Here is a 22,214-nt window from a genome sequence, read left to right as displayed (position 1 = left end):
TGCTCATCTAACATAATTATTGAACATTCCTCACTAATATAACCTGGTTGTTTTACCTGATGCTCTGCAGGTCTCCCTGGTCCCAAAGGAAGCAATGGCCCAAAGGGACAACAGGGACCACCAGGACCCCCAGGACCCAGAGGACCCATGGGACCTATGGGCCCGTCTCCTGACATATCTCACATTAAACAGGGAAGAAGAGGTCCAGTGGTCAGTATCTACTCTTTTCCTGAAATGTTTAACTTAATAAACATTAAAGGTTCTCAAATATCAATGGGCAAGCTTTCACCATGACAGAAATAAAACTCACTAGCATTAATCAAAGGGAATAGTAGGATTACCCGCTCGATCCTTCTCCCTTTTACCATTCCTAATTTTGGTTCTCCTCTCGTCCTTTCTGTTCTACTCACTTGCCCATCATCTTCCTCTGTTTCCCCTCCTCCTTCCCTTTCTTCCATGGCTGACTATCCTCCCCTATTAGATTCCTCCTCCTTCAGCCCTTTACCTCTTCCACCTTTCACCTCCCAGCTTCTCACTTCATCACCCCTTTCCCACCTACCCACCTTCCCCCCTCACATAGCTTCACCTATTGCCTACTATCTTGTACTCCTTCCACTCCCCTTCGCTTCTGGCTTCTCTCCTCTTCCTTTCCAGTCCTGATAAATGATCTCAGCCCAAAACATTGACTCTTTATTCCCCTCCACAGATGATGCCTGACCTGCTGAGTTCCTCCAGTGTTTTGAGTGTTTGCTCAAGGTTTCCAGCATCTACTGCATGTCTTGGGTTTACGTTTTGGGAATATAAACGTGCACTCATTAATTCCCGCCATGCTGAAATTGATGGGACCCCTTACTCACTTACTGCCTAGTACACCAGCAATGAGGGTCCTCCATCTCTGTCTGACCATACAGTCACACACAGATAAAGAAACTATCTCTGATGTTTCCATTTCAATGATGTTTCCGTTTAGCCCTGAGCTGAACTTCCATGTCTGGCGGACCGGTGAACCACTCTTAGTCTTGCCTCTACCCTTTGACCTATTTGTCATGGGTGACACCACCAAGAGCCAAAGCACAAGGCCCTCCAGACAACATAGCTCTTCGGATCATTGAGGCACCGCAAGCCTCCAAACCCCACGAAAAGTTTGTGGTCCTCTTGGAGGATAGGACACCCTTGACATTAGCAAAATATCTGTGATATATTTCAAATATTGTGAAGGGGGCTATATATGTCATCTACCATTAGATTACCTACATTTTGTACCCTATTTTCCTTTACCAGCTTTCATCTGAACAGAAATAGAAATGACGGTTCTACCCGCATTACAATGGACTGGGGTCACATCACTTGAATAAAAGTCCAATTGTGACAAGAGATAAAAAGTTTCAATAAGTGCAATAACTACTTGTTCACAGATCTCCTCTGCTAAATGTAGAGCTTCCAGTAAAATACAGAAAAATTCAATAATATCATTTTCATTTTGATATAATTGGCTCTGTTATCAATGCACTGGTAAATACACTCACCTTATACTTTCCTCTAATCTCCTTAAAATTATGCCACTCATATTAGCTGCTTCCACCCTGGGGAAATATCTTAGGCTGTCCACTCGATCAACGCATCTTATGATAAAATAAATAATAAAAAAAATTAAATTACAGTAATAAGTATAGATATATTTAAAAAGTTAAATTAAATAAGTAATGCAAAAGAAGAAAAAGAACGTGTGTTTCTTACACAATAACCCACACAGAATGCTGGAGGAACTCACTAGGTCAGGCAGCATCTATGGAAAAGAATAATGAGTCGATGTTTTAGGCTGAGACCCTTGTGGACTGATTTCCACAACCGAGATTAGTTTTGCTTGAAATTTCTAATTATATTTAATTACTTGAATTTAAAATCCCCAGTGTGGGATTTGAACCTACAACATTGGATCTGTAATCTAGAATTCTGGTGTTGGTCTGTTATCTTAACCACTACGCTATGATAGTCAGCTCCATTGATAATAGTTCTCTGATATTATTACTTTACTTTCATAGTCTTTTGTTTTAGGATCACAATGAGATTCTATTGCTTATTCCATTTATATCAGGGTCCACCGGGAGCGTCTGGAAGAGATGGTGCCAAGGTAGGAAAAGCAGCTCACCTGTTTTTATTATGGTAGGATGCATTGTCATCAACCAATATATCATTAGTTTAATAAGCTGAAATCTTCATCTACTAACATCATAGATTTCAACACATTCATTTGAAAATATTGTTTTCTTTATTTTAATTATTTATTAAGAGACAGTACAAAGTAGGTCCCTCTGGCGTTTCAAGCCACGCCACCCAGATTCCCTCAACTTTAGACCAACCTAATCACGAGCCAATTTACAATGGCCAATTAACCTACCAACCAGTATGTCTTTGGACTGTGGGACGAAACCAGAACACCGAGAGGAAACCCATGCAGTCACAGGGAGAACATACATACTCCTTACAGCCAGTGGCAGGAATTGAACCCCAGTCACTGGTACTGCAAAGTTTTGTGCTAATCATTATGCTACCATGCCATCACCGCATGGTATGTTGATGGGTTCTGGATTAGTAAGGGCATCATAGGTTACAGGGGGAAGGCAGGAGAATGGGGTTGAGAGGGATAATAAATCGGCCATGATGGAATGGTGGAACAAACTTCTTCGGCTGAAATGCCTAATTTTGCTCCTATGTCTTATGGTCTTATTGCCTCCTCAATAGAATACAGTTTTATTTCATCACAGTCTCCTCAAACACTCTGTTTTGCATTCTACAACACAACACCACATTTAATATACATTAGGTTGCAAAATCCTTTAGGCTATCTTGAGTATGTAAGAGTTGCTGTATCTTTCTTTTTAATGCTTTGAAAGAACAATCACAGAAACATAGAAAGTAAGAGCAGATGTAGGCTCTTTGGTTCTTTGAGCCTACTACACTATTCTATGTGATCCTGGCTGATCGTCCAAATTCAATACTCTGTTCAGGTTTACTTCCCATATTCCTTGATCTCACTAGCCCTAAGTGCAATATCTAATTCTTTCTTGAATATAGAGAATTATGCATAATCGAGTGGTACAGCAACTGCACTGCACATGACTGCAAGCAACCATAGAGAGCTGTGAACACAGCTCAGCATATCACAGAAACCATCCTCCCCTCTATGGATGGTGTGAATCTGTATAATTTATTGTCACAGACAGCTGTGCAGGCCAAGTATTGTGCATGTTAATGGGTTCTTGATTAGTAAGGATGCCAAAGGTTATGGGAAGAAGGTGGGAGAATGGAGTTGAGAGAGGTAATGAATCAGCCATGATGGAATCGTGGAGCAGACTTGATGGGCTGAATGGCCTAATTCTGCTCCTATGCCTGATAGTCTTCTCACTGCCTCATTAAAGCAACCAGTGTAATCAAAGGCCCCAGCCACTCCAGCGATTCTCTCCTCTCCCTCTCTCACTGGGCAGACGATACAAAAACCCAAAAGCACACAGCAACAGTCTCAAAGACAGCTTCTATCCTGCTGTTATGAGACACTTGAATCGACCTCCTTAACGATACAGTGACCTCACAATCTACCTTGTTATGATCTCGCACTTTAACATTTACCTTCACTGCACTTTTTCGGTAGCGTCTACACTGTATTCTGCATTGTTATTGTTTTCCCTTATGCTAGCTGTAATGATTTGATCTGTGTGAATGGAAGGGTGCCACCGTAGTGTAGTGGTTAGCACGTGCTATTACAGCTCAGGCCATTCCAGAGTCAGAGTTCAAATCAATGCCACCTGTTCAGAATTTGTACATACTCCCTGGGACCGCAAGGGTTTCCTCATCTCAACCTTAAATCCCTTATCCTTAGACATGTCATGATTACCCTCATCATGATTCCCCCACCATTGAGAATATCCTTTGTGCATCTGGTCTAACTGGTCCCAATGGAAATTTCTGTCTTCTCAATCTTTTAAATCTCCCTTCTCAGTCTTCTAAACAATGGTGAATATAAGACTAATAGATCCAAATCTCTCTTCACACATCAGAGTTACTCTATACTTTATATTTCATGACAGGGAAATCTAGAGGACATATTTACCGATAGATACTACAGGTTCTCAAGGTTCTGAATGGGTAGCTAGGTGTTAAATTGATTCCAACTGTCACCAACATGGGAAAGGAGCTTAATTAAGATCAAAGTTCAAAGTAAGTTTTATTACCAAAGTACATACATGCCACCATATACAACCCTGAGATTCATTTTCTTGTGGGTATACTCAACAAATCTATGGAATAGTAAGTATAAAAGAATCAATGAAAGACTGCTCAACTAGGGAACTCAACTAAAATGCAGAAGACAACAAACACTGCAGATGTAAATATAAATAAATATCAATAAATAATGAGAACATGAGATGAAGAGGCCTTGAAAGTGAGTCCATAGATTGTGGGAACAGGTCAATGATGGGGCAAGTGAAGTTGAGTGAAGTTATCTCTTTTTGTTCAAGAGCCGGATGGTTGAGGGGTCGTAACTGTTCCTGAACATGGTAGTGTGAGTCCTGAGGCTCTTGTACCTTTTTCCTGATGGGAGCAGCCTGCCCCTATGGTAAAAATACATTCCCTTCATGTATTTTTCACTTAAACAAAATTCAGTTGTCATTTTATGACAGTTCCTGCATATATTTAGACATAATGAGGTTAAAATATTGTCAATATTGATCTTCTCCCCCCCCAAACAGATTCACTCTAACAAATCAAATTCTTCTGCTGAATTTGTGGCAAAAGAACCAGGGCCACAGACTGTTGTCCCATTGTGAATTCTCTCATTGCAGGATGGCATTGAGAGGGATAATAAATCAGCCATGATGGAATGGCATAGCGGACTTGATGAGCTGAATGGCCTAATTCTGCTCCTATGTCTTATGGTCTTATGGTCCTCTCATCGCTCAGAGAAACCCTAGTACATTCCTGATTGATTTAAATGCTTTCAAAGTGGCATTGGACTGATGTGAAATTTTCCTATCCAGGGACATGAATGAATATGGATTAAAATAAGGATTTTGCTTTTCAAAAGACAAGAGGAAACAACTCAAATGCACTCTCTCATACTCAGGCCAGTGTACAGTCCAAGGATTGGAAGGAATCGTGGATAGAAAAATATTATTAAAAATCTGCTTGTCCCGATGGCTTGCTGAATGAATATAGGATTCAATGAGACAGGGCAGAGTGAGAAAGTCCTGAACTGAATCCTTGGCACACACATCACAGCCTGCAAGGCAGCCTTTCCTCAAAGGACACTATTAATCATCAGAAAGGAAAACACCACAGCTGCTGGAACATAGAACGTAGAACAATACAGCACAGGAACATGCCTTCAACCCACGATGTCATGCCAAAGTAACTAAGCTAATGACACTTAATCCTTTTTTGGTGTCACCTGGTCCTTATCCAATCTCTGCAGATACATAAGCCTTTCTAAGAGACGTTTAAGCAGCTCTTTCATATCTCCCTCCACCACCATACCACGTAGCGCATTCCATACAAACATCAATCTGTATAAAAAACTTGCCTTAAACATCTCCTTTGAACTTTTGCCCTCTAACATTAACCTAGTGTTAGTCACTTTGTTGTGGCTCCTTTCCTTGTGGCCCATTAAATGGCATTTTCTGCCATGTCATTAACATTTATCTGTTTTTTACGAGCTCGATGCTCAACCAGTCATGGATGGAAAGTGTGCATGGAAAGGCCAGATTTGAACACAGGACCATTCAGCTCAAAGTCCGGTGCTGATGGCACTGTACTGGTTGGTTGTTCGTCCATCGTTGACGTCGATGAGGACCTCGACACCATTATGATGGTGTCGAAACTAGCGCGTGATTTGGATTTAAGTGAGGGAGAGTTGCGCAGCGTCAGCCTCACTCTCTCTTCCCAATTCCGATCTGGATCCAGTGGCAAGACAGAGTCTAGACAGCTGGAGATGGGACTAGGCGCAGTGGATGACCAGGACATCTTCTGTGTCTTGTCCTGCTCTATACGTTCCACAACGCTTGCAGAGACCGCCTTCTTGACTGTTGGACCTTCCATAGTTCTCGTCCGCTCAGTCCGCCGGAGTCTGTCTTCACATGCTGGGATAGACAACTCCCTATCACACCGAGGGTTTGAGACCCGTTGGCTACCCTCACCTAGTTTAGCCGGCTTGTCGAAGCCGTTGCCCGGGGTGTGGCCACTGTCGCATGCAAACAGTTACGGGGAGCCACAGGTGAGAGCTGAGTGCCAGGTGGGGACCAAAGGTGGACTAACCGCCCTGAAAAGGATGCGACATGTTCCCCCACCAGAGGTGCTACCCCTCCCTGACACCCCATACACCCCCTGTACTACCGGCAGGCAATTAGACATTTTGAACCTGGGATAAAGATACCAGTTTTCTACTCTAACTATGCCTCTTATTATTTATAAACTTCTATCAGGCCTCTCTTTGATCTATAAAATCCAGAGAAAACAAGCCTAGTTCATCTAATCTCTCCTTATAGCACATGCCCACTAATCCAGCTAGCATCCTGGTAAACACCTATTGCACTCTCTCCAAAGCATTCACATTCCTCTATAATGGGGCAACCAGAACTGAATGCAATACTCCAGATTAGGGAGGCAGGGTGGAGATACATCTCTATCAAAGGAGGTGTAAAGCGCTCCGTCCCTCCGCTAGCCTGCGGTCACTCTTGAGCAAGGTCACGTGAAGCCATGGGAGCAAGTAATAGATGGTTGTATGAGCAGTTAGTGCATATCATGTCCTGATTATGCAACCACTGACGCCAAGCAGACAATCTCTGAAGAGTATTGATAATAGCTGAGGTCGCCCACCTTGTAAAGACACTGCCCAGAAGAAGGCAATGGCAAACTACCTCTCTAGAAAAATTTGCCAAGAACAATCAATGGTCATGGTGAAGACTGTGATCGCCCACACCTTATGACACAGCACATAATGACGATGATGATAACTCCAGATGAGGCCTACCCAGAGTTTTATAATGCTGCAACATAACTTCCTGACTTTTGAACTCGATTCTTTGACTAATAAGGGCAAGAATGCCATATGTTTTCTTTAACAAAAACAGTCAAGCATGTAAAGGCAAGTATGCCATATACCTTTACCAAAAATTTAAAAAAAAATAAAAACTCTACATTTGCACCAGCATCTTTGGAGAGAAGATGCATCAAATCGTGTTTCAGAGCTGAAAATGCAAATTGGTTCTCCTTGCTTTGTTCAATTCTTGGTCCTCTGCAAAAAAGTACATATGATTAAGAGAGTACATATCGAGTAATTAGAGGATGAGGGATGGTTTTAAAACATAGAAGAGTACAGCACAGGAACAGGCTTTTTGACCCACAACGTTGTGCTGAACAAAGTAAACTAGTAACCTAATGGCCAACTAAACTAATTCCTTCTGCCTACACAATGCCCATATCCTTTCATGTGCCAATCTGAACGTCTCTTAAAAGTCCCTAATGTACCTCCTCTACTGCCACCCTAGGCAATGCATTCCAGACTCCCACAAGTCTTTGAGTAAAATACTTGCCCCTCAAATCTCGTTTGAAATTACCACCTCTCACCTTTAATGCACGCTCTCTGGTTTCAGACATATCAACCATGGGAATGAATTACTGTCTGTCAACCCTATCTATGCCTCTCATAATCTTACAAACCTCTTTCAGATCTCCCCTCAGCCTCCTCCGCTCCAGAGAACACAACCCAAGTTTGTCCAACTGTTTTTTAGAGCATGCCCTCTAATCCAGGGAACATCCTGGTAAAACTCTTCTTCACTCTCTCCGAAGCCTTGACATCTTCCTCTAATGAGGTGACCAGTACTGTATGCAATACTCCAGATGCTGCCTAACTACAATTTTATAATGCTGCAGCATAACTTCCTGACTTCTGAACTCAATGCCTCGACTACCAAGGCAAGCTCTTCTCTAGCCCTGTATCTCTTTCATCAATCAACTTTCAAGCTCTTTACTTCATCCCTCCCCCTCCAGGTTTCACCTATCACCTTGTGTTTCTCTCTCCCCTGCCCCACCTTTTAAATCTACTCCTTTGTTTTTCTCCGGTCCTGCCAAAAGGTCTTGGCCCAAAACACCAATTGTACTTTTTTCCATAGATGCTGCCTAGCCTGCTGAGTTCCTCTAGCATTTTGTGTGTGTTGCTTGGATTTCCAGCATCTGCAGATTGTCTCTTGTTTCTGATGAGAATTCCCATCACTTTCTGTTTTAGTTTTCTTCAATTCCCACCTAACAGCTATCAGGTAAAGATTTTAAAAAGAGATGAAAGATTAGCTTTATTTGTCACATGTACATCGAAACATACAGTGAAATGTATCATTTGAGTCAATGACCGACACAATTTGAGGACATCATGGGGGCAGCCTGCAAGTGTTGTCACACTTACAACATAAACATAGCATGCCCTCAACTTACTAACCTGAGCCGATATACCTTGGGCATGGAAGTCTGCAGATGCTGGAAATTCAAAGCAACACACAGAAAATGCTAGAGGAACTCAGCAGGTCAGACAGCATCTGTGGAAAAGAATAAACAGTCGATGTTTTGTGCCAAGACTCTTCCTCTGGAACGTTGACTTTTCTTTTCCATAGATGGTGTCTGACCTGCTGAGTTCCTCCAGCACTTAGTGTGTGTTTCACTACATCTTGAAAATCTCAGAGGTAACCCACAGAGTCATGGTGAGAACATACAAACTCCTTACAGACAGCAGCAGGAAACAAACCCAGGTTCACTGGCACTGTTAACTACTACTCTACCATGTCGCCCCAGTTGATAGAAGACTGCAGCTCTGAATTAGGGTTGGACTCCAGACAAATGAAGGTGGATTGTAAACTGTCCTTGTCACGCTATCCAGCTCGTCTCTGTGAGGCGCCACAAACTTTCAAACATGACTGTACTCTTGGTTGCAGACCAACAATAACCTGGATTTGTGCTTAAATCTCATGTACAATAATAGCATTACAAATCTTTCACATGCAATTCACAAAGATATTTATAGACCAGTTAGCCTGACCTCAGTTAGCCTCATCACCGGTTGCAGTTTAGAGTCATACCCAGGACTAAAGTACTAACTACTACTAACTACTGCTACTGATGTTAAGTACTAACCCGATTTACAAGATCTGCTCAGCTGTACAACCTTTGGCTTAAACTTATCCAAGTCACATGCCATTGAAGCATTCTGGAAAGCTCGGAAGTTCACCGGGATTTTTTTTAATCGGCAAAAATGAAGTAATATTATTCCAATACTTAAATCATAAATCTTTGGAGTTAATTGCTAAGGATGAGATTATGGAGTACTTGCTGACACAGGGCAAGGTAGGACAAAGTCAGCATGGTTTCCTTAAGGGAAAATATTGCCTGAGGAACCTGTTGTATTCTTTAAGGAGGTTACAAGTAAGATAGATAAAGGGGATGCAGTGGATGTTGTATATTTAGACTTTCAGAAGGCCTTTGACAAGGTGCCACACATGAGGCTGCTTACCAAATTAAGAGCCCATGATATTACAGGAAAGTTAGAGCATTGGCTGATTGGTAGGAGACAGCGAGTGAGAATAAAAGGATCCTTGTATGGTTGGCTGCCAGTGACTAGTGCTATTCCACAGTGGTTGGTGTTGGAACTGCTTCTTTTTATGCTAATATCAATGATTTAGATAATGGAATAGATGGCTTTGTTGCCAAGTTTGCAGATGATACAAAGATTGGTGGAGGGGCAGGTAGTGTGGAGGAAACAGGTAGGCTGCAGAAGGATTTAGACAGATTAGGAGAATGGGCAAGTAAGTGGCAAATGAAATACAATGTTGGAAAATGCATGGTCATTCACTTTGGTCGTTGAAATAAATGTGCAGACTATTTTCTAAATGGAGAGAAAATCCAAAAATCTGAGATGCAAAGGGATTTTGGAGTCCTTGTGCAGCACACTCTGAAGGTTAACTTGCAGGTAGAGTTGGTGGTGAGGAAGGCAAATTCAAGGTAAGCATTCATTTCAAGAGGTCTAGAATACAAGAGCATGGATGTGATGCTGAGGTATTATAAGATACGTGTGAGGCCTCACCTTGAGTATTGAGTATTGAGTATTGAGTTTTGGGCCCCTCATCTTAGAAAAGATGTGCTGTTATTGGAAAGGGTTCAGAAGAGGTTCATAATGATGATTCTGAGAATTAAAGGGTTATCATACGAGGAATGTTCCATGGCTCTGGGTTTGTACTCGCTGGAATTTAGAAGGATGAGGGGGATCTCATTGAAACCTTTTGAATGTTAAAAGGCCTCGAGAGAGTAGATATGGAAAAGATCTTTCCCGTGGTGGGGGAGTCTAGGACAAGAGGGCACAGCCTCGGGATAGAGGGGCATCCATTTAAAACAGAGATGCAGAGAAATTTCTTTAACCAGAGGGTGGTGAATTTGTGGAATTTGTTACCACAAGCAGCTGTGGAGGCCAGGTCCTTGGGTACATTTAAGGCAGAGTTCAGTAGGTTCTTGATTGGACATGACATCAAAGGTTATGGGGAGAAGGCTAGGGAATGGTGTTGAGGAGGAGAAAAAAGGATCAGCCATGATTGTATGGCAAAACAGACTTGATGGGCCAAATGGCCTAATTCTGCTCCTTTGTCTTATGGTCTTATGTTAGCTGGATCAAGGGGTCTTGAATTATGAGGAGATATTAAATAGGCTGGGGTTGTTTTTTTTTCTGTGGCATAAGAGGTTAAGGAGTGACCATATAAAGTATATTAAGTACAAATGGGTATTAAATTGTGTGGGAATCAATAGGGTGAATGGTCACAGTCTTTTTCTCAAGGTAGTGAAGCATCATGGGGCGGGATGGAGATAAGCCTCTACCAAAGGAGGTGTAAGACACTCCTTCCCTCCACTAGCCTGCAGGTCACCCTTGGGCAAGGTGTAGCACCTGCTTAGACCCCTGATCAGGGTCACATGAACCCATGGGAGCAGGTGGTGGATGGTCGTATGAGCAGCCGGTGCATATCACAAGTCCTGGTTATATGACCACTGACTCCAGGCAGACAATTTCTGAAGAGTATTGATAATGGCTGAGGTCACCCGTCTTGTAAAGACACTGCCCAGAAGAAGGCAATGGCAAACCATTTCCGTAAAAGCATTTGCCAAGAGCAGCCATGGTCATGGATAAGACTGTGATCACGCTTGTCATACGACACGGCGCATAATGATGATGTCTGAAGCATAAAACTGGAGGGCAGAGATTTACGGTCAGATTAGAAAACTTTAAAGGGGATGTGAAGGGAAAACTTTTCACACAGAGGGTGAAGGGTATGTGGAATAAGCTGCCGGAGGAAGCTGTTGAGGCACTTAAAAGATGATTAGACAGAAAAGTTTAGGGGGGTAGGAACCAAATAATTTATTTACATAGAAATACAGAGAAGAAGTGATAGTAGCGAAAGTTGTTGCTTGAGGGACTAGAGTTAGAAATCCTGCCCACCTTGGCCCATGCTGGTGCAGGGAAATACCTAGCCTGGCAGTTGGTGCCTTTTGTCAGTCTCTGGCACCTCAGAGCTATAGAAAGCCAAAGTTGCAGTTCAGAGCTAAAATGGATTCCAAAATCTGATGACTGGAAGTCCATCTAAAGAATATAATTCTGGATCTAGCTACCCTGAGTTAAGTTTTCAGCAGTGTGCAGAGTTGTTATTTCACAGTTTTTAAATCATATAACCTTCCCTAACCCTCTATTGGGAGCCAATCTTTCCACATCCCCCATTCCTGACCAACTGCATCTCCACTCACTACCACTTCCATCTGCTGCACCGTTTATTGATATGCATGAATAAAGAGCAGCTTAGACCCTAAGATAATAAGACTTAGGAGCAGAATTATGCCATTTGGCCGATCGAATCTCACATCCATTTATTGATTTAATATCCCTCTCAACCCCATTCTCCTGCCTTCTCCCTGCACCCTTTGACACTCTGACTAATCAATAATCTATCACACTCTGCTTTAAATATACCTAATGACTTGGTCTCCACAGCTATTTGTGGCAACGAATTCCACAGATTCACCAGCTTCTGGCTAAAGAAATTCCTCCTCAACTCTGTTCTAAATGGATGTCCCTTTATTCTGAGGCTGTGTCCTCTGGTCCTAGACTCTCCCACTATAGGACACATCCTCTCCACACCCACTCTATGGGGGCCTTTCAATAATCAATAGGTTTCAATGAGATTACCAACCCTTCCCCCCCCCCCCACTCCCACCAGTTTTCTAAACTCCAGTGAGTAAAGACCCGGAGGCATCAAATGCTCCACATACATTAACACTTTCCATCCCAGAATCATTCTCATGAACCTCCTCTCAACCCTCTCCAATACAAGCAAACCCTTCCTTAGATTAGGGGCCCAAAACTGCTCACGATACACCAAGTGTAGTCTGACCAATGCCTTCTAAAGCCTCAGCTTCACAAGTAACTCAAAGAAAAATGTCCAGTCTAATCAAATGCAACATGTCCTGTCTATTTAATATAACAAATTATATAGATGTTGGAAAATTAAAGACAGTAATACATGCATGGGTAGGATGAATACAAAACCTTCACACCATTTTAAAAGTTTCTTCCCGCAGGTAGTTAATCTGATCAACCATTCTAGTTAGCCCTCACAAATTCGCAATCTAATTAGCAGGTCATGCAACATCTCTGGAAATGAATAAACGGTTGACGTTTCAGGCCATGACCCTTCTTTATCTATTACCCTGTCACTGCACTGTAAACACCTTAAGCCACTTTTTATAATGCTGTTAACATTGTAAGTACATGCTGGTACTTACGTAGTTATGCATATTCTATTCCACATCCATACTTTAAATTCTAACTTTGTATTTTATATCATTCTTTATTCTTTTGAATGTTGTTTTTGTTACATGTTATGCCAACACATCACAGCAAATTCCTAATACATGTAAATGTATGTATATGGTAATTAAAGTTGATCCTAGACCCTTGACATTCGATATATTAAGAACAGCTTCTCGCCTTCTACCATCAGTTTTCTGAGCAGTCCATGAACATATTAACACTATTTTGCTCTCTTTTTGCACTATTAATTAATTTTTATTTATATTCTTATTGTAATTGATAGTCATTTTATGCACTGCATTGTACTGCTGCCGCAAAACAGGAAAGTTACATACGTGGATAGAGCGTTGGCTGATTGGCAGGAAACAGAGAGTGGGAATAAAGGGATCCTATTCTGGTTGGCTGCCAGTTACCAGTGGTGTTCCACAGGGATCAGTATTGGGGCCGCTTCTTTTTACATTGTACATCAACGATTTGGATTATGGAATAGATGGCTTTGTGGCTAAGTTTGCTGACGATACGAAGATAGGTGGAGGGGCCGGTAGTGCTGAGGAAACGGAGAGTCTGCAGAGAGACTTGGATAGATTGGAAGAATGGGCAGAGAAGTGGCAAATGAAGTACAATGTTGGAAAGTGTATGGTTATGCACTTTGGCAGAAAAAATAAACGGGCAGACTATTATTTAAATGGGGAAAGAATTCAAAGTTCTGAGATGCAACGGGACTTGGGAGTCCTCGTACAGAATTCCCTTAAAGTTAACCTCCAGGTTGAGTCGGTAGTGAAGAAGGCGAATGCAATGTTGGCATTCATTTCTAGAGGAATAGAGTATAGGAGCAGGGATGTGATGTTGAGGCTCTATAAGGCGCTGGTGAGACCTCATTTGGAGTACTGTGGGCAGTTTTGGTCTCCTTATTTAAGAAAGGATGTGCTGACGTTGGAGAGGGTCCAGGGAAGATTCACTAGAATGATTCCGGGAATGAGAGGGTTAACATATGAGGAACGTTTGTCTGCTCTTGGACTGTATTCCTTGGAGTATAGAAGAATGAGGGGAGACCTCATAGAAACATTTCGAATGTTAAAAGGCATGGACAGAGTGGATGTGGCAAAGTTGTTTCCCATGATGGGGGAGTCTAGTACGAGAGGGCATGACTTCAGGATTGAAGGGCGCCCTTTCAGAACAGAAATGCAAAAAAAATTTTTTAGTCACAGGGTGGTGAATCTATGGAATTTGTTGCCACGGGTAGCAGTGGAGGCCAAGTCATTGGGTGTATTTAAGGCAGAGATTGATAGGCATCTGAGTAGCCAGGGCATCAAAGGTTATGGTGAGAAGGCGGGGCAGTGGGACTAAATAGGATGAAATAGATCAGCTCATGATAAAATGGCGGAGCAGATTCGATGGGCCGAATGGCCTACTTCTGCTCCTTTGTCTTATGGTCTTATGGTCTAAAACAACAAATCTGGCGACATACGTTAACGATAGTAAACCTGATTCCGATTCTCATTCTAATCATTGTTTTGTCCCATTACAGGGTGAAAGAGGTGCACCAGGACCAAGGGGATCCCCTGTAAGTGAAATGTGTTCCATTTATACTGATCTGTAGAATTCAACTGAAAAAAAGAAGTTGCAATTAAATAAAGTGTTGTAAAACTGTACATTTGGTAATACATGAACATGTAATCACTGCACTTCACTGTTGACATTTTAAGTGCACTTTTTATAATTCTGCCTAAGACTTTTGCGGAGTATTTTAATAATTTTATGTATTGCATTGTACTGCTGCCACAAGATAAACACATTTCATGACATATCTGAGTGATGATAAACCTGATTCTGATATGGGTCGGTATTGTGGACTGGGAGTGGAAAGGGGGCAGGGAAAGTGAAATCCTGGTTGGGAAAAGGGGAAGAGAGAGGGAGGGAGCAGGAAGCACCAGAGAGACATTCTGTAATAATCAATAAACCAATTGCTTGGAATCAAATGATGTCTCAAGGCTGGGTGTGTCTGCACCCACGACTTCCCCAGCTCTTGGTGCTCCTTCTCTGCCACCTGTCCCACATCCCTCCCAAGGCGCTGCACCCTCTTCAGTCTTCCCAACATCTTTTGCACCAGTCAAATTTACGAACTCGCTCTCCACTCCACATTGACAAATACAATACAGTGCAAAAGTCTTAGGTACTCTAGCTACATATATACTGCACGGTAGTACATATGGCGAATAAAGTTAATCTTTGAAAAGAGGAGGACCTCATTTATTGCTGTGTTAATATAATTAACGAGTAAATGACAGCATGTGCACTGGTGAACAAATTTCTAAATTCCACAGGGAAGCGGTGGTAGGGATATACCCATGTGTTTCTGATTGCTGGCCTAAATCCATTCATGAATAGTTAATTACTGACCACGTGGAAGCACATACACTTAAAATATTTAATGATCCTACATGATGACCAATGCCAGAAGGATTCAAAGTTTCATTTTTGAAGTTTTTATTCAGAATAAAATCACCATCTGTTAATAAAGAGCACATTTCAAATCTTCCTTTGTACAAGAAGAGGAGTACCTGGGATACCTATTAACAATGTTAGTGCAAAGGAAGATCAGTAAACTCACCAGACCAGACTTAACCATAAGACCATAAGATGTAGGAGCAGAATGAGGCTATTTGGCCCATCGAGTCTGCTCTGCCATTTCATCATGGCTGATCCATTTTCCCTTTCAGCCTCAATCTCCTACCTTCTCCACATATCTCTTCATGCCCTGACCAGTCAAGAATTTATCAACCTTTGCCTTAAATATACATAAAGACTTGGCCCCCACAACCTCCTGTGGCCATGAGTCCCACAGATTTACCACTCTCTGGCTAAAGAAATTCTTTCTCATCTCTGTTCTAAAAGGACACCCTTCTATTCTGAGGCTGTGTCCTCTGGTCCTAGACTTTCCCACCATAGGAAACATCCTCTCCACATCCACTCTATCAAGGCCTTTCATCATTCAATAGGTTTCAATGAGGTCACCCCTCATTCTTCTGAACTGCAGTGAATTCCTTGAAAACATGAGCAGCAGTTTAAGGTAATGTGGTTAGACCATAAGTTGTAAGAGCAGAATTAGACCATTCAGTCCATTGAGTCTGCTCCACCAAGGGCAGAAGCTTCTGCTCTGCTGAGTAGTACATGCAAACATGCAAGATGCTGGACGAACTCTGCAAGTCGGCAGTATCTATGGAAAGGAATAAACTGTCAACATTTCGGGCTGATCTTTTCTAAGATTTTAGTATACTGTGTATTCTAATATGTTAATAGCCCATTTTGCATATATTGAAACATCTTAGTACATTAGATCTGCATTGCAGAGGCAGATTATTGTATTGTCCTGAAGAAGAGTCTTGGCCTGAAATGTCAACTGTTTATTCCTCTCTATAGATGCTGCCTGAGCTGCTGAGTTCCTCCAGCACTTTGTATATGTTGCTGTGGATTTCCAGAATATACAGAATCTCTTGTGTTTATCCTTCTGCTCTCCTGCTCTCCAATGTAGAAGTATAAACACTACCAAGTCAATTGGAATAATCAGCCGAGTCCAGTTGAGGTCAGGTGTTCAAGAAGATGGGCAGCAGATTGATGGAAGGAGATGAGCAGGGGTGTGGTGTAGGTATCAGTGTTGACCTCACTTTAGAACGCAGAACTCTACAGCATGGCACAGGATCTTTGTTGTGCTGATCTTATAACCTATTCTAAGATCAATCTATCCTTTGCTCCGACAAAACTCCTCATTTTTCTATCATCCATGTGCCTATCTAAGAGTTTCTTAAATGTCCCTAATGTATCTGCCTCAACTACCACCCCTGGAAGGGTTCCATACACCCACCACTCTCTCTGTGCAAAACACCTACCTCTGACGTCCTCTCTATACTTTCCTCCAGACACCTTAAAATCATGCCTCCCGCACCCCCCACATATTAGCCATTACCTCCCTGGGAAAAAGTCTTTGGCTGTCCACTCAGTGTATGCCTCTTACTGTTCTGTTTTATAACTTCAAAATACAAATTCAAAGGAAGATATGGCAGTCCGAAATACAGGTCTAACTTCGAGCTTACTTTTAACTGAGGTGAGCACTTAACACGCAGAAGCATAATGATGAATGCAAGTCACGTATTTATACATAAAACCCATACTAAATAAGTCAAATGAACTAGAATGCTTAATCAAACAATATATATATATACAAGATTACGCAAATATTACTGAAATATTAAATACACACTATTCATCTTGTACACCTTTATCAAGTCAATTTCTAGTTATTCAATGTGCAAAAACCACCTGCAGGTCAAGATAAAATGAGCCAGGTACTATAAGAGCAAATGTTTATTGTTGGACCTTAGCTTGGCTTAAAAAGATATTCCTTCACTCCATAACAGGCATTAAAGCCGAGTGGTACTTGAACAAATTACAAGTAGATAAAACTCCTCCAGCATGTTCCACTCTTTAGTACAATTATGGCTAATCCTTATTAACCAAAACTGCTACAACTATCCTAAAAGCACTTGAGAATCTGTAGACTCACTGATACATATATTACAGCATCCTCTCACAATGTTCATGAATTACAGTGAACTGGCAGGACAGCAATAAAGACCAGAGGCTGCAGTCCACCATCACTACAGGATTTATAAATGTCTAGAACAAAAAAGCAAGTAGATAAAAATTCACTGTGGATACTACCCAGCCAGCAAACCATCTTGTCCAAAATCTCTTATCTGAAACTACTAAATGGCTATTAAAACAGAAACCTCACACATTTTAGAAAACCATAGAAAACCATAGAAAAACTACAGCACAGAAACAGGCCTTTTGGCCCTTCTTGGCTGTGCCGAACCATTTTCTGCCTAGTCCCACTGACCTACACACGGACCATAGCCCTCTATACACCTCCCATACATGTATCTGTCCAATTAATTCTTAAATGTTAAAAAAGAACCCGTATTTACCACCTCGTCAGGTAGCTCAATCCATACTCCCACCACTCTCTGTGTGAAGAAGCCCCCACTAATGTTCCCTTTAAACCTTTCCCCCCTCACCCTTAACCCATGTCCTCTGGTTTTTTTCTCCCCTTGCCATTAATTTATTTAATTTATAATTTATAATTTATTTAATTAATAAATTTTAAAAGTTTCTTTCCCCAGGCAGTTAATCTGATCAACCCTTCTCGTTAGATACCCCACCCCTCTATCTAATACAGCCATCACTACACTGTAAATACTTTAAACCACTTTTTATAATGTTGTCTACATTGTATATGGAATATCCATTGGATATGAAATAAAATCCAATAATAAAATCCATAAAAAACATAATTATGTACATTTTATTCCATATCCATCCATTAATCTCTAACTTTGTTTTATGTAATATTTTATTCTTAATAGTTGTTGAATGGTGTTGTTTTTATGACATGTCAACACACCACAGTAAATTCCTAATACATATAAATGTATATGGAAAATAAAGACATTCACACCATAACATCAAGACCAGATCGAGAAAATTTACAAAGCTTACCCAAAAGTGCAGAAAATAACTTTGCAATAGGAATCCCTGTCTCTAAAATCTGTCATAGGGTCTTCCGTTTGAAATGTTAACTCTTGTTTCTTATTTCACAGATGTTGTCAGGTGCACAGAGCCTCGGCTGTACATTCCTTGAAATGTAGAAACAATTAAGTTGCTCTTTCAAAACTAATATTGAGAAATTATTGTTTGCAGGGTCCACCAGGCTCCTTTGATTTTTTGCTACTGATGTTGGCAGACATCAGAAACGACATTGCAGAGCTCCAGTTGAAGGCTTTCGGCCGTGGAAATAGTGCCGCTGCAGAGGAGCCGCCGAGCCATGAGATTTCTGACTGGGGATCAGGTGAAGACCACAGACACAGAGCGTCACAAGAATTCCCAAAGAGACCAACTGCATGGAAGTGAAATGGCCTTCAAAGCCACTTAACGATTCTCTTCCATTGGGACCAGACTGATGGGATTGAACCAGTGAGGATGTAATAAATTTCGCTCTGCTGTTGTAGAATTTTATTTCAATATCAGTATCAGAGAACTACTTTTATCAAGAGTAATAATTGAGATGAGGTCTAGAGTTTTGATGTAGTTCCATTATATAACAGACCAGACTGACAAATTCTGAGCAAATATTTTGTCGCATTTAACATTTCAGATTTATGAGAAGGAAACGTGCACAATCTTCCCTAATACGGGCAATTGCAGTATCTTGCTTCTATCGCAAAACTTTACTAACTTTTTTAGTTTTGTTCATGATTTCTGTATTTAGGAATTTCTTGCACTTTTATAAATAAATTATATCAGATTATTCAGCAGACCTGAAATTAGAAGGTAGGTTAAGCATAAACAAGAGCACAGAACATTGAATAGTACCGTACTGAACAAGCCAGTTGGCCATGATATGCCGATCTTGATGGCAATTTATACTGAATGTCCTCCTCCTGTTTATCATTGATATACCCTCCCACCTCATTCCCTTCATATCCCTGTGTCTATCTAAGAGCCTCTCCTACTGAACTGCCTTTTTCCACTACTACTCCTGGTAACCCATTACAGGCACCTAACACTCTTTGCATAAAAACCTTGTCCCTCATGTCATTTTTAAATCTCCTCCAACTAACCATAAAAGCATGTGTTTCAGTGTTTTGACATTTCTACACTGGGAAACGCATTCTCACTGTCTACCCTATCCATGCCTATCATAATATTAGAAACCTCTATCAGGGCTCCCCTCAGCCTCCGACACTCTAAGGAGAACCAAGTTTGTCCAACCTGTCTTTAGAGCTCACACCTTCTAATCCAGGCAATATCCTGGTAAAGGTACATGTTCCTTATAACTTCTTTACCACCTTATCCAGTGTGGTGAGTTGGAGGTGCGTCTCTACCAGAGGAGCCCGCAGGTCACCCTTGGGCAAGGTGTAGCACCTGCTTATCCTCCCGATCAGGGTCATGTGGCACCATGGGAGCCGGTGGTGGGTGGTCGTATGAGCAGCCGGTGTATATCACAATCCTGGTTAAGTGACCATTGACACTAGGCAGACAGTCTTTGAAGAGTATTGATAATGGCTGGGGTACATCTGTTTTGCAAAGGCACTGCCCACACGAAGGCAACCGCCGTCTGTAGAAAAAATTGCCAGGAATAATCATGATCACATACGTACCACATACTACCCTATCCACTTGCATAGCCACTTTCAGTGAACGATGGACCTGGACCTCAAGATCCTTCTGTACCTCAATGCTAATAAGGGGTCTACAATTAACTGTATAATTTCTCCTTCCTTTTGACCTCCTCAAATGCATCACCTCACACTTGCCCAAATTAAAAGACCATGTGCAACTTCTCTGCCTATATCTGTAATAGATCTATATCCCATCTTATAATTTAATAGTTCTTCACTTTGTCCTCAACTCCTCCAATCTTGGGTCATCAGCAAACTTGATAATCCACCCATCTACATTTATCACAAAATACAGAGATCCCAGCACCAATCTTTGTGGAACGCCACTGATCACAGACCTCCAGCTAGAATAACAGCCTTTCACCCCTACTGTCTATCTTCTTTGGACAAACCAGTTCCAAACCCAAACTTGCAGTCCTCTGCATCTTTATCTTCCGAACCAACTGACAACAAGGAACAAAAGCTTTCCACTCTAGCACCCAAAATCAGAGTAGACCTGATAGGCCCAATAGCCTAATTCTGCTCCTGTGTCTTACGATCTGAGCACCACACGCTTTACACTCAAACTTTCACCCAATACATAAATCTAGTTGAAATTAAGATCTGCCATGTGGGCCTACATTCTGTGAAACTGAGAATGGCCACATTTCTGTGTTAAATTAATCCATTATACTCTTGAGACTTCTTTTCTGCTTTGTAACCAGACTTTATAATACAAGGAATCCAAAATCTATTATGATCCAAGGTCTAGTGTTTTCCCACATACAAACTTTCCAAATGGAGGTTTAGACCACAGTTCTTAAATGACAAAGTCGGGTTATATATTAGAGGAAACTGTTCCTGTCAGTTTGAACGACTGATATGATTGATGTTTTAGAGGAGCTGGTGAAATAGAAGAGAAACTATTTATGCTCCTTAGCATGCCGAGGCCAAAGCACAGCTTTGAGATACTGGAGTAACACACACAAAATGCTGGAGGAACTCAGCAGGCCAGGCAGCATCTATGGAAAAGAATAAAGAGTTGACATTTTGGGCCGAGATCCTTCATCAGGAAAGATGAAGAAGGGGGAGGAAGCCAGGATGAGAAGGTGGAAGGAGGGGAAGGTGTATGATCTAGAAGGTGATAAGTGAAGCCACGTGAGGGGGTGGGGAGGGATGAAATAGTGGAGCCACCTCTTTCAGAAGATAGAAAACAACTTGATGTGCAGTGGCTGTTAGAAATTGAAAACTCTCCTCATAATTAACTATGGTTAAAATTGAATCTGAGAAAGGTCCTTGTTAACTAATGGCATGAAGGGACAGGATTAAAATATGCCTATGGAATTAGGGAATGGATCATTTGTGATCCTGGATTCTTGGGTAATGAATATAGGTGACTAAGTATCCTCATGACTTTATTCTTTTCCATAAATGCTGCCTGGCCAGCTAAGTTTCTAAAGTATTTCATGTGTGTCGCTTGGATTTCCAGCAACTACAGATTTTCTCTTGTTTGAAATATCCTCATACCCCTGTTTCCTATGCTTCCTCCCTTGGTTGGTAATCTCCTAAACTAGCGGTTCCCATCCTTTTTTATGCCATGGACCAATGCCATGGACCAATACCATGGACCCGTGGACCCCAGGTTGGGAAACGCTGTTCTAGGATGTCCAATATCTGTTTGTTATGTATGGTACTTGCATATTGTTAACTGACCGCTGGATGGCAATGTCAGAAGCAAACAGAAGAATACATATTAATTATGTCTGTTATGAGAATTTTTCTATAAGGTTTGGAAATAAAAGAGGACTTGGTTATTACCACATCAAATGGATTATTCATTCAGGCATGATAATAACGTGAGCTGGTAGAGCAGTGCCAGAGATGAGCGGAGGGCACGATGTGCGCCTATAGAGGTGGGGTGTAGAGGTCTTGATGGCTGCTCACTCTGCAGAACCTACTCCCTCCCTGGCATTATGAGGGCTGCAAAAAGGACAGCCATCAGGACTGTCACAGAGGCTGCTGAGTGAACCTCCAGGAGGCTATGGATCAAGAGGTGTGACCCATGCTGGGACACAAGCTGGGGCCTGACCAGCCCTGGCTGTGTTGCCTGGGTG

At 41.7% G+C, this 22,214-nt stretch overlaps 1 protein-coding gene across 1 annotated transcript in view; it reads left to right on the top strand.

Moving 5' to 3' along the window:
• The window catches only part of ccbe1 (collagen and calcium binding EGF domains 1), a 441,930-nt gene extending 420,028 nt beyond the window's left edge, over positions 1 to 21,902 (top strand). Inside the window, exons 8-11 of the mRNA XM_072251756.1 lie at positions 71 to 210; positions 2,096 to 2,131; positions 14,412 to 14,447; positions 18,641 to 21,902. Coding sequence (XP_072107857.1) covers positions 71 to 210; positions 2,096 to 2,131; positions 14,412 to 14,447; positions 18,641 to 18,850 — 422 coding nt within the window. The 3' untranslated portion in view covers positions 18,851 to 21,902. The remainder of the gene's footprint in view (positions 1 to 70; positions 211 to 2,095; positions 2,132 to 14,411; positions 14,448 to 18,640) is intronic.
• The last annotated feature ends 312 nt before the right edge of the window (positions 21,903 to 22,214 follow it).

The sequence above is a fragment of the Mobula birostris genome, chromosome 3 (genome assembly GCF_030028105.1).
Source record: "Mobula birostris isolate sMobBir1 chromosome 3, sMobBir1.hap1, whole genome shotgun sequence".
NCBI classification, from domain to species: Eukaryota; Metazoa; Chordata; class Chondrichthyes; order Myliobatiformes; family Myliobatidae; genus Mobula; species Mobula birostris.
Note: the sequence above shows the minus strand (reverse complement) of the source record. Positions and strands in the feature narration are given on the sequence as shown.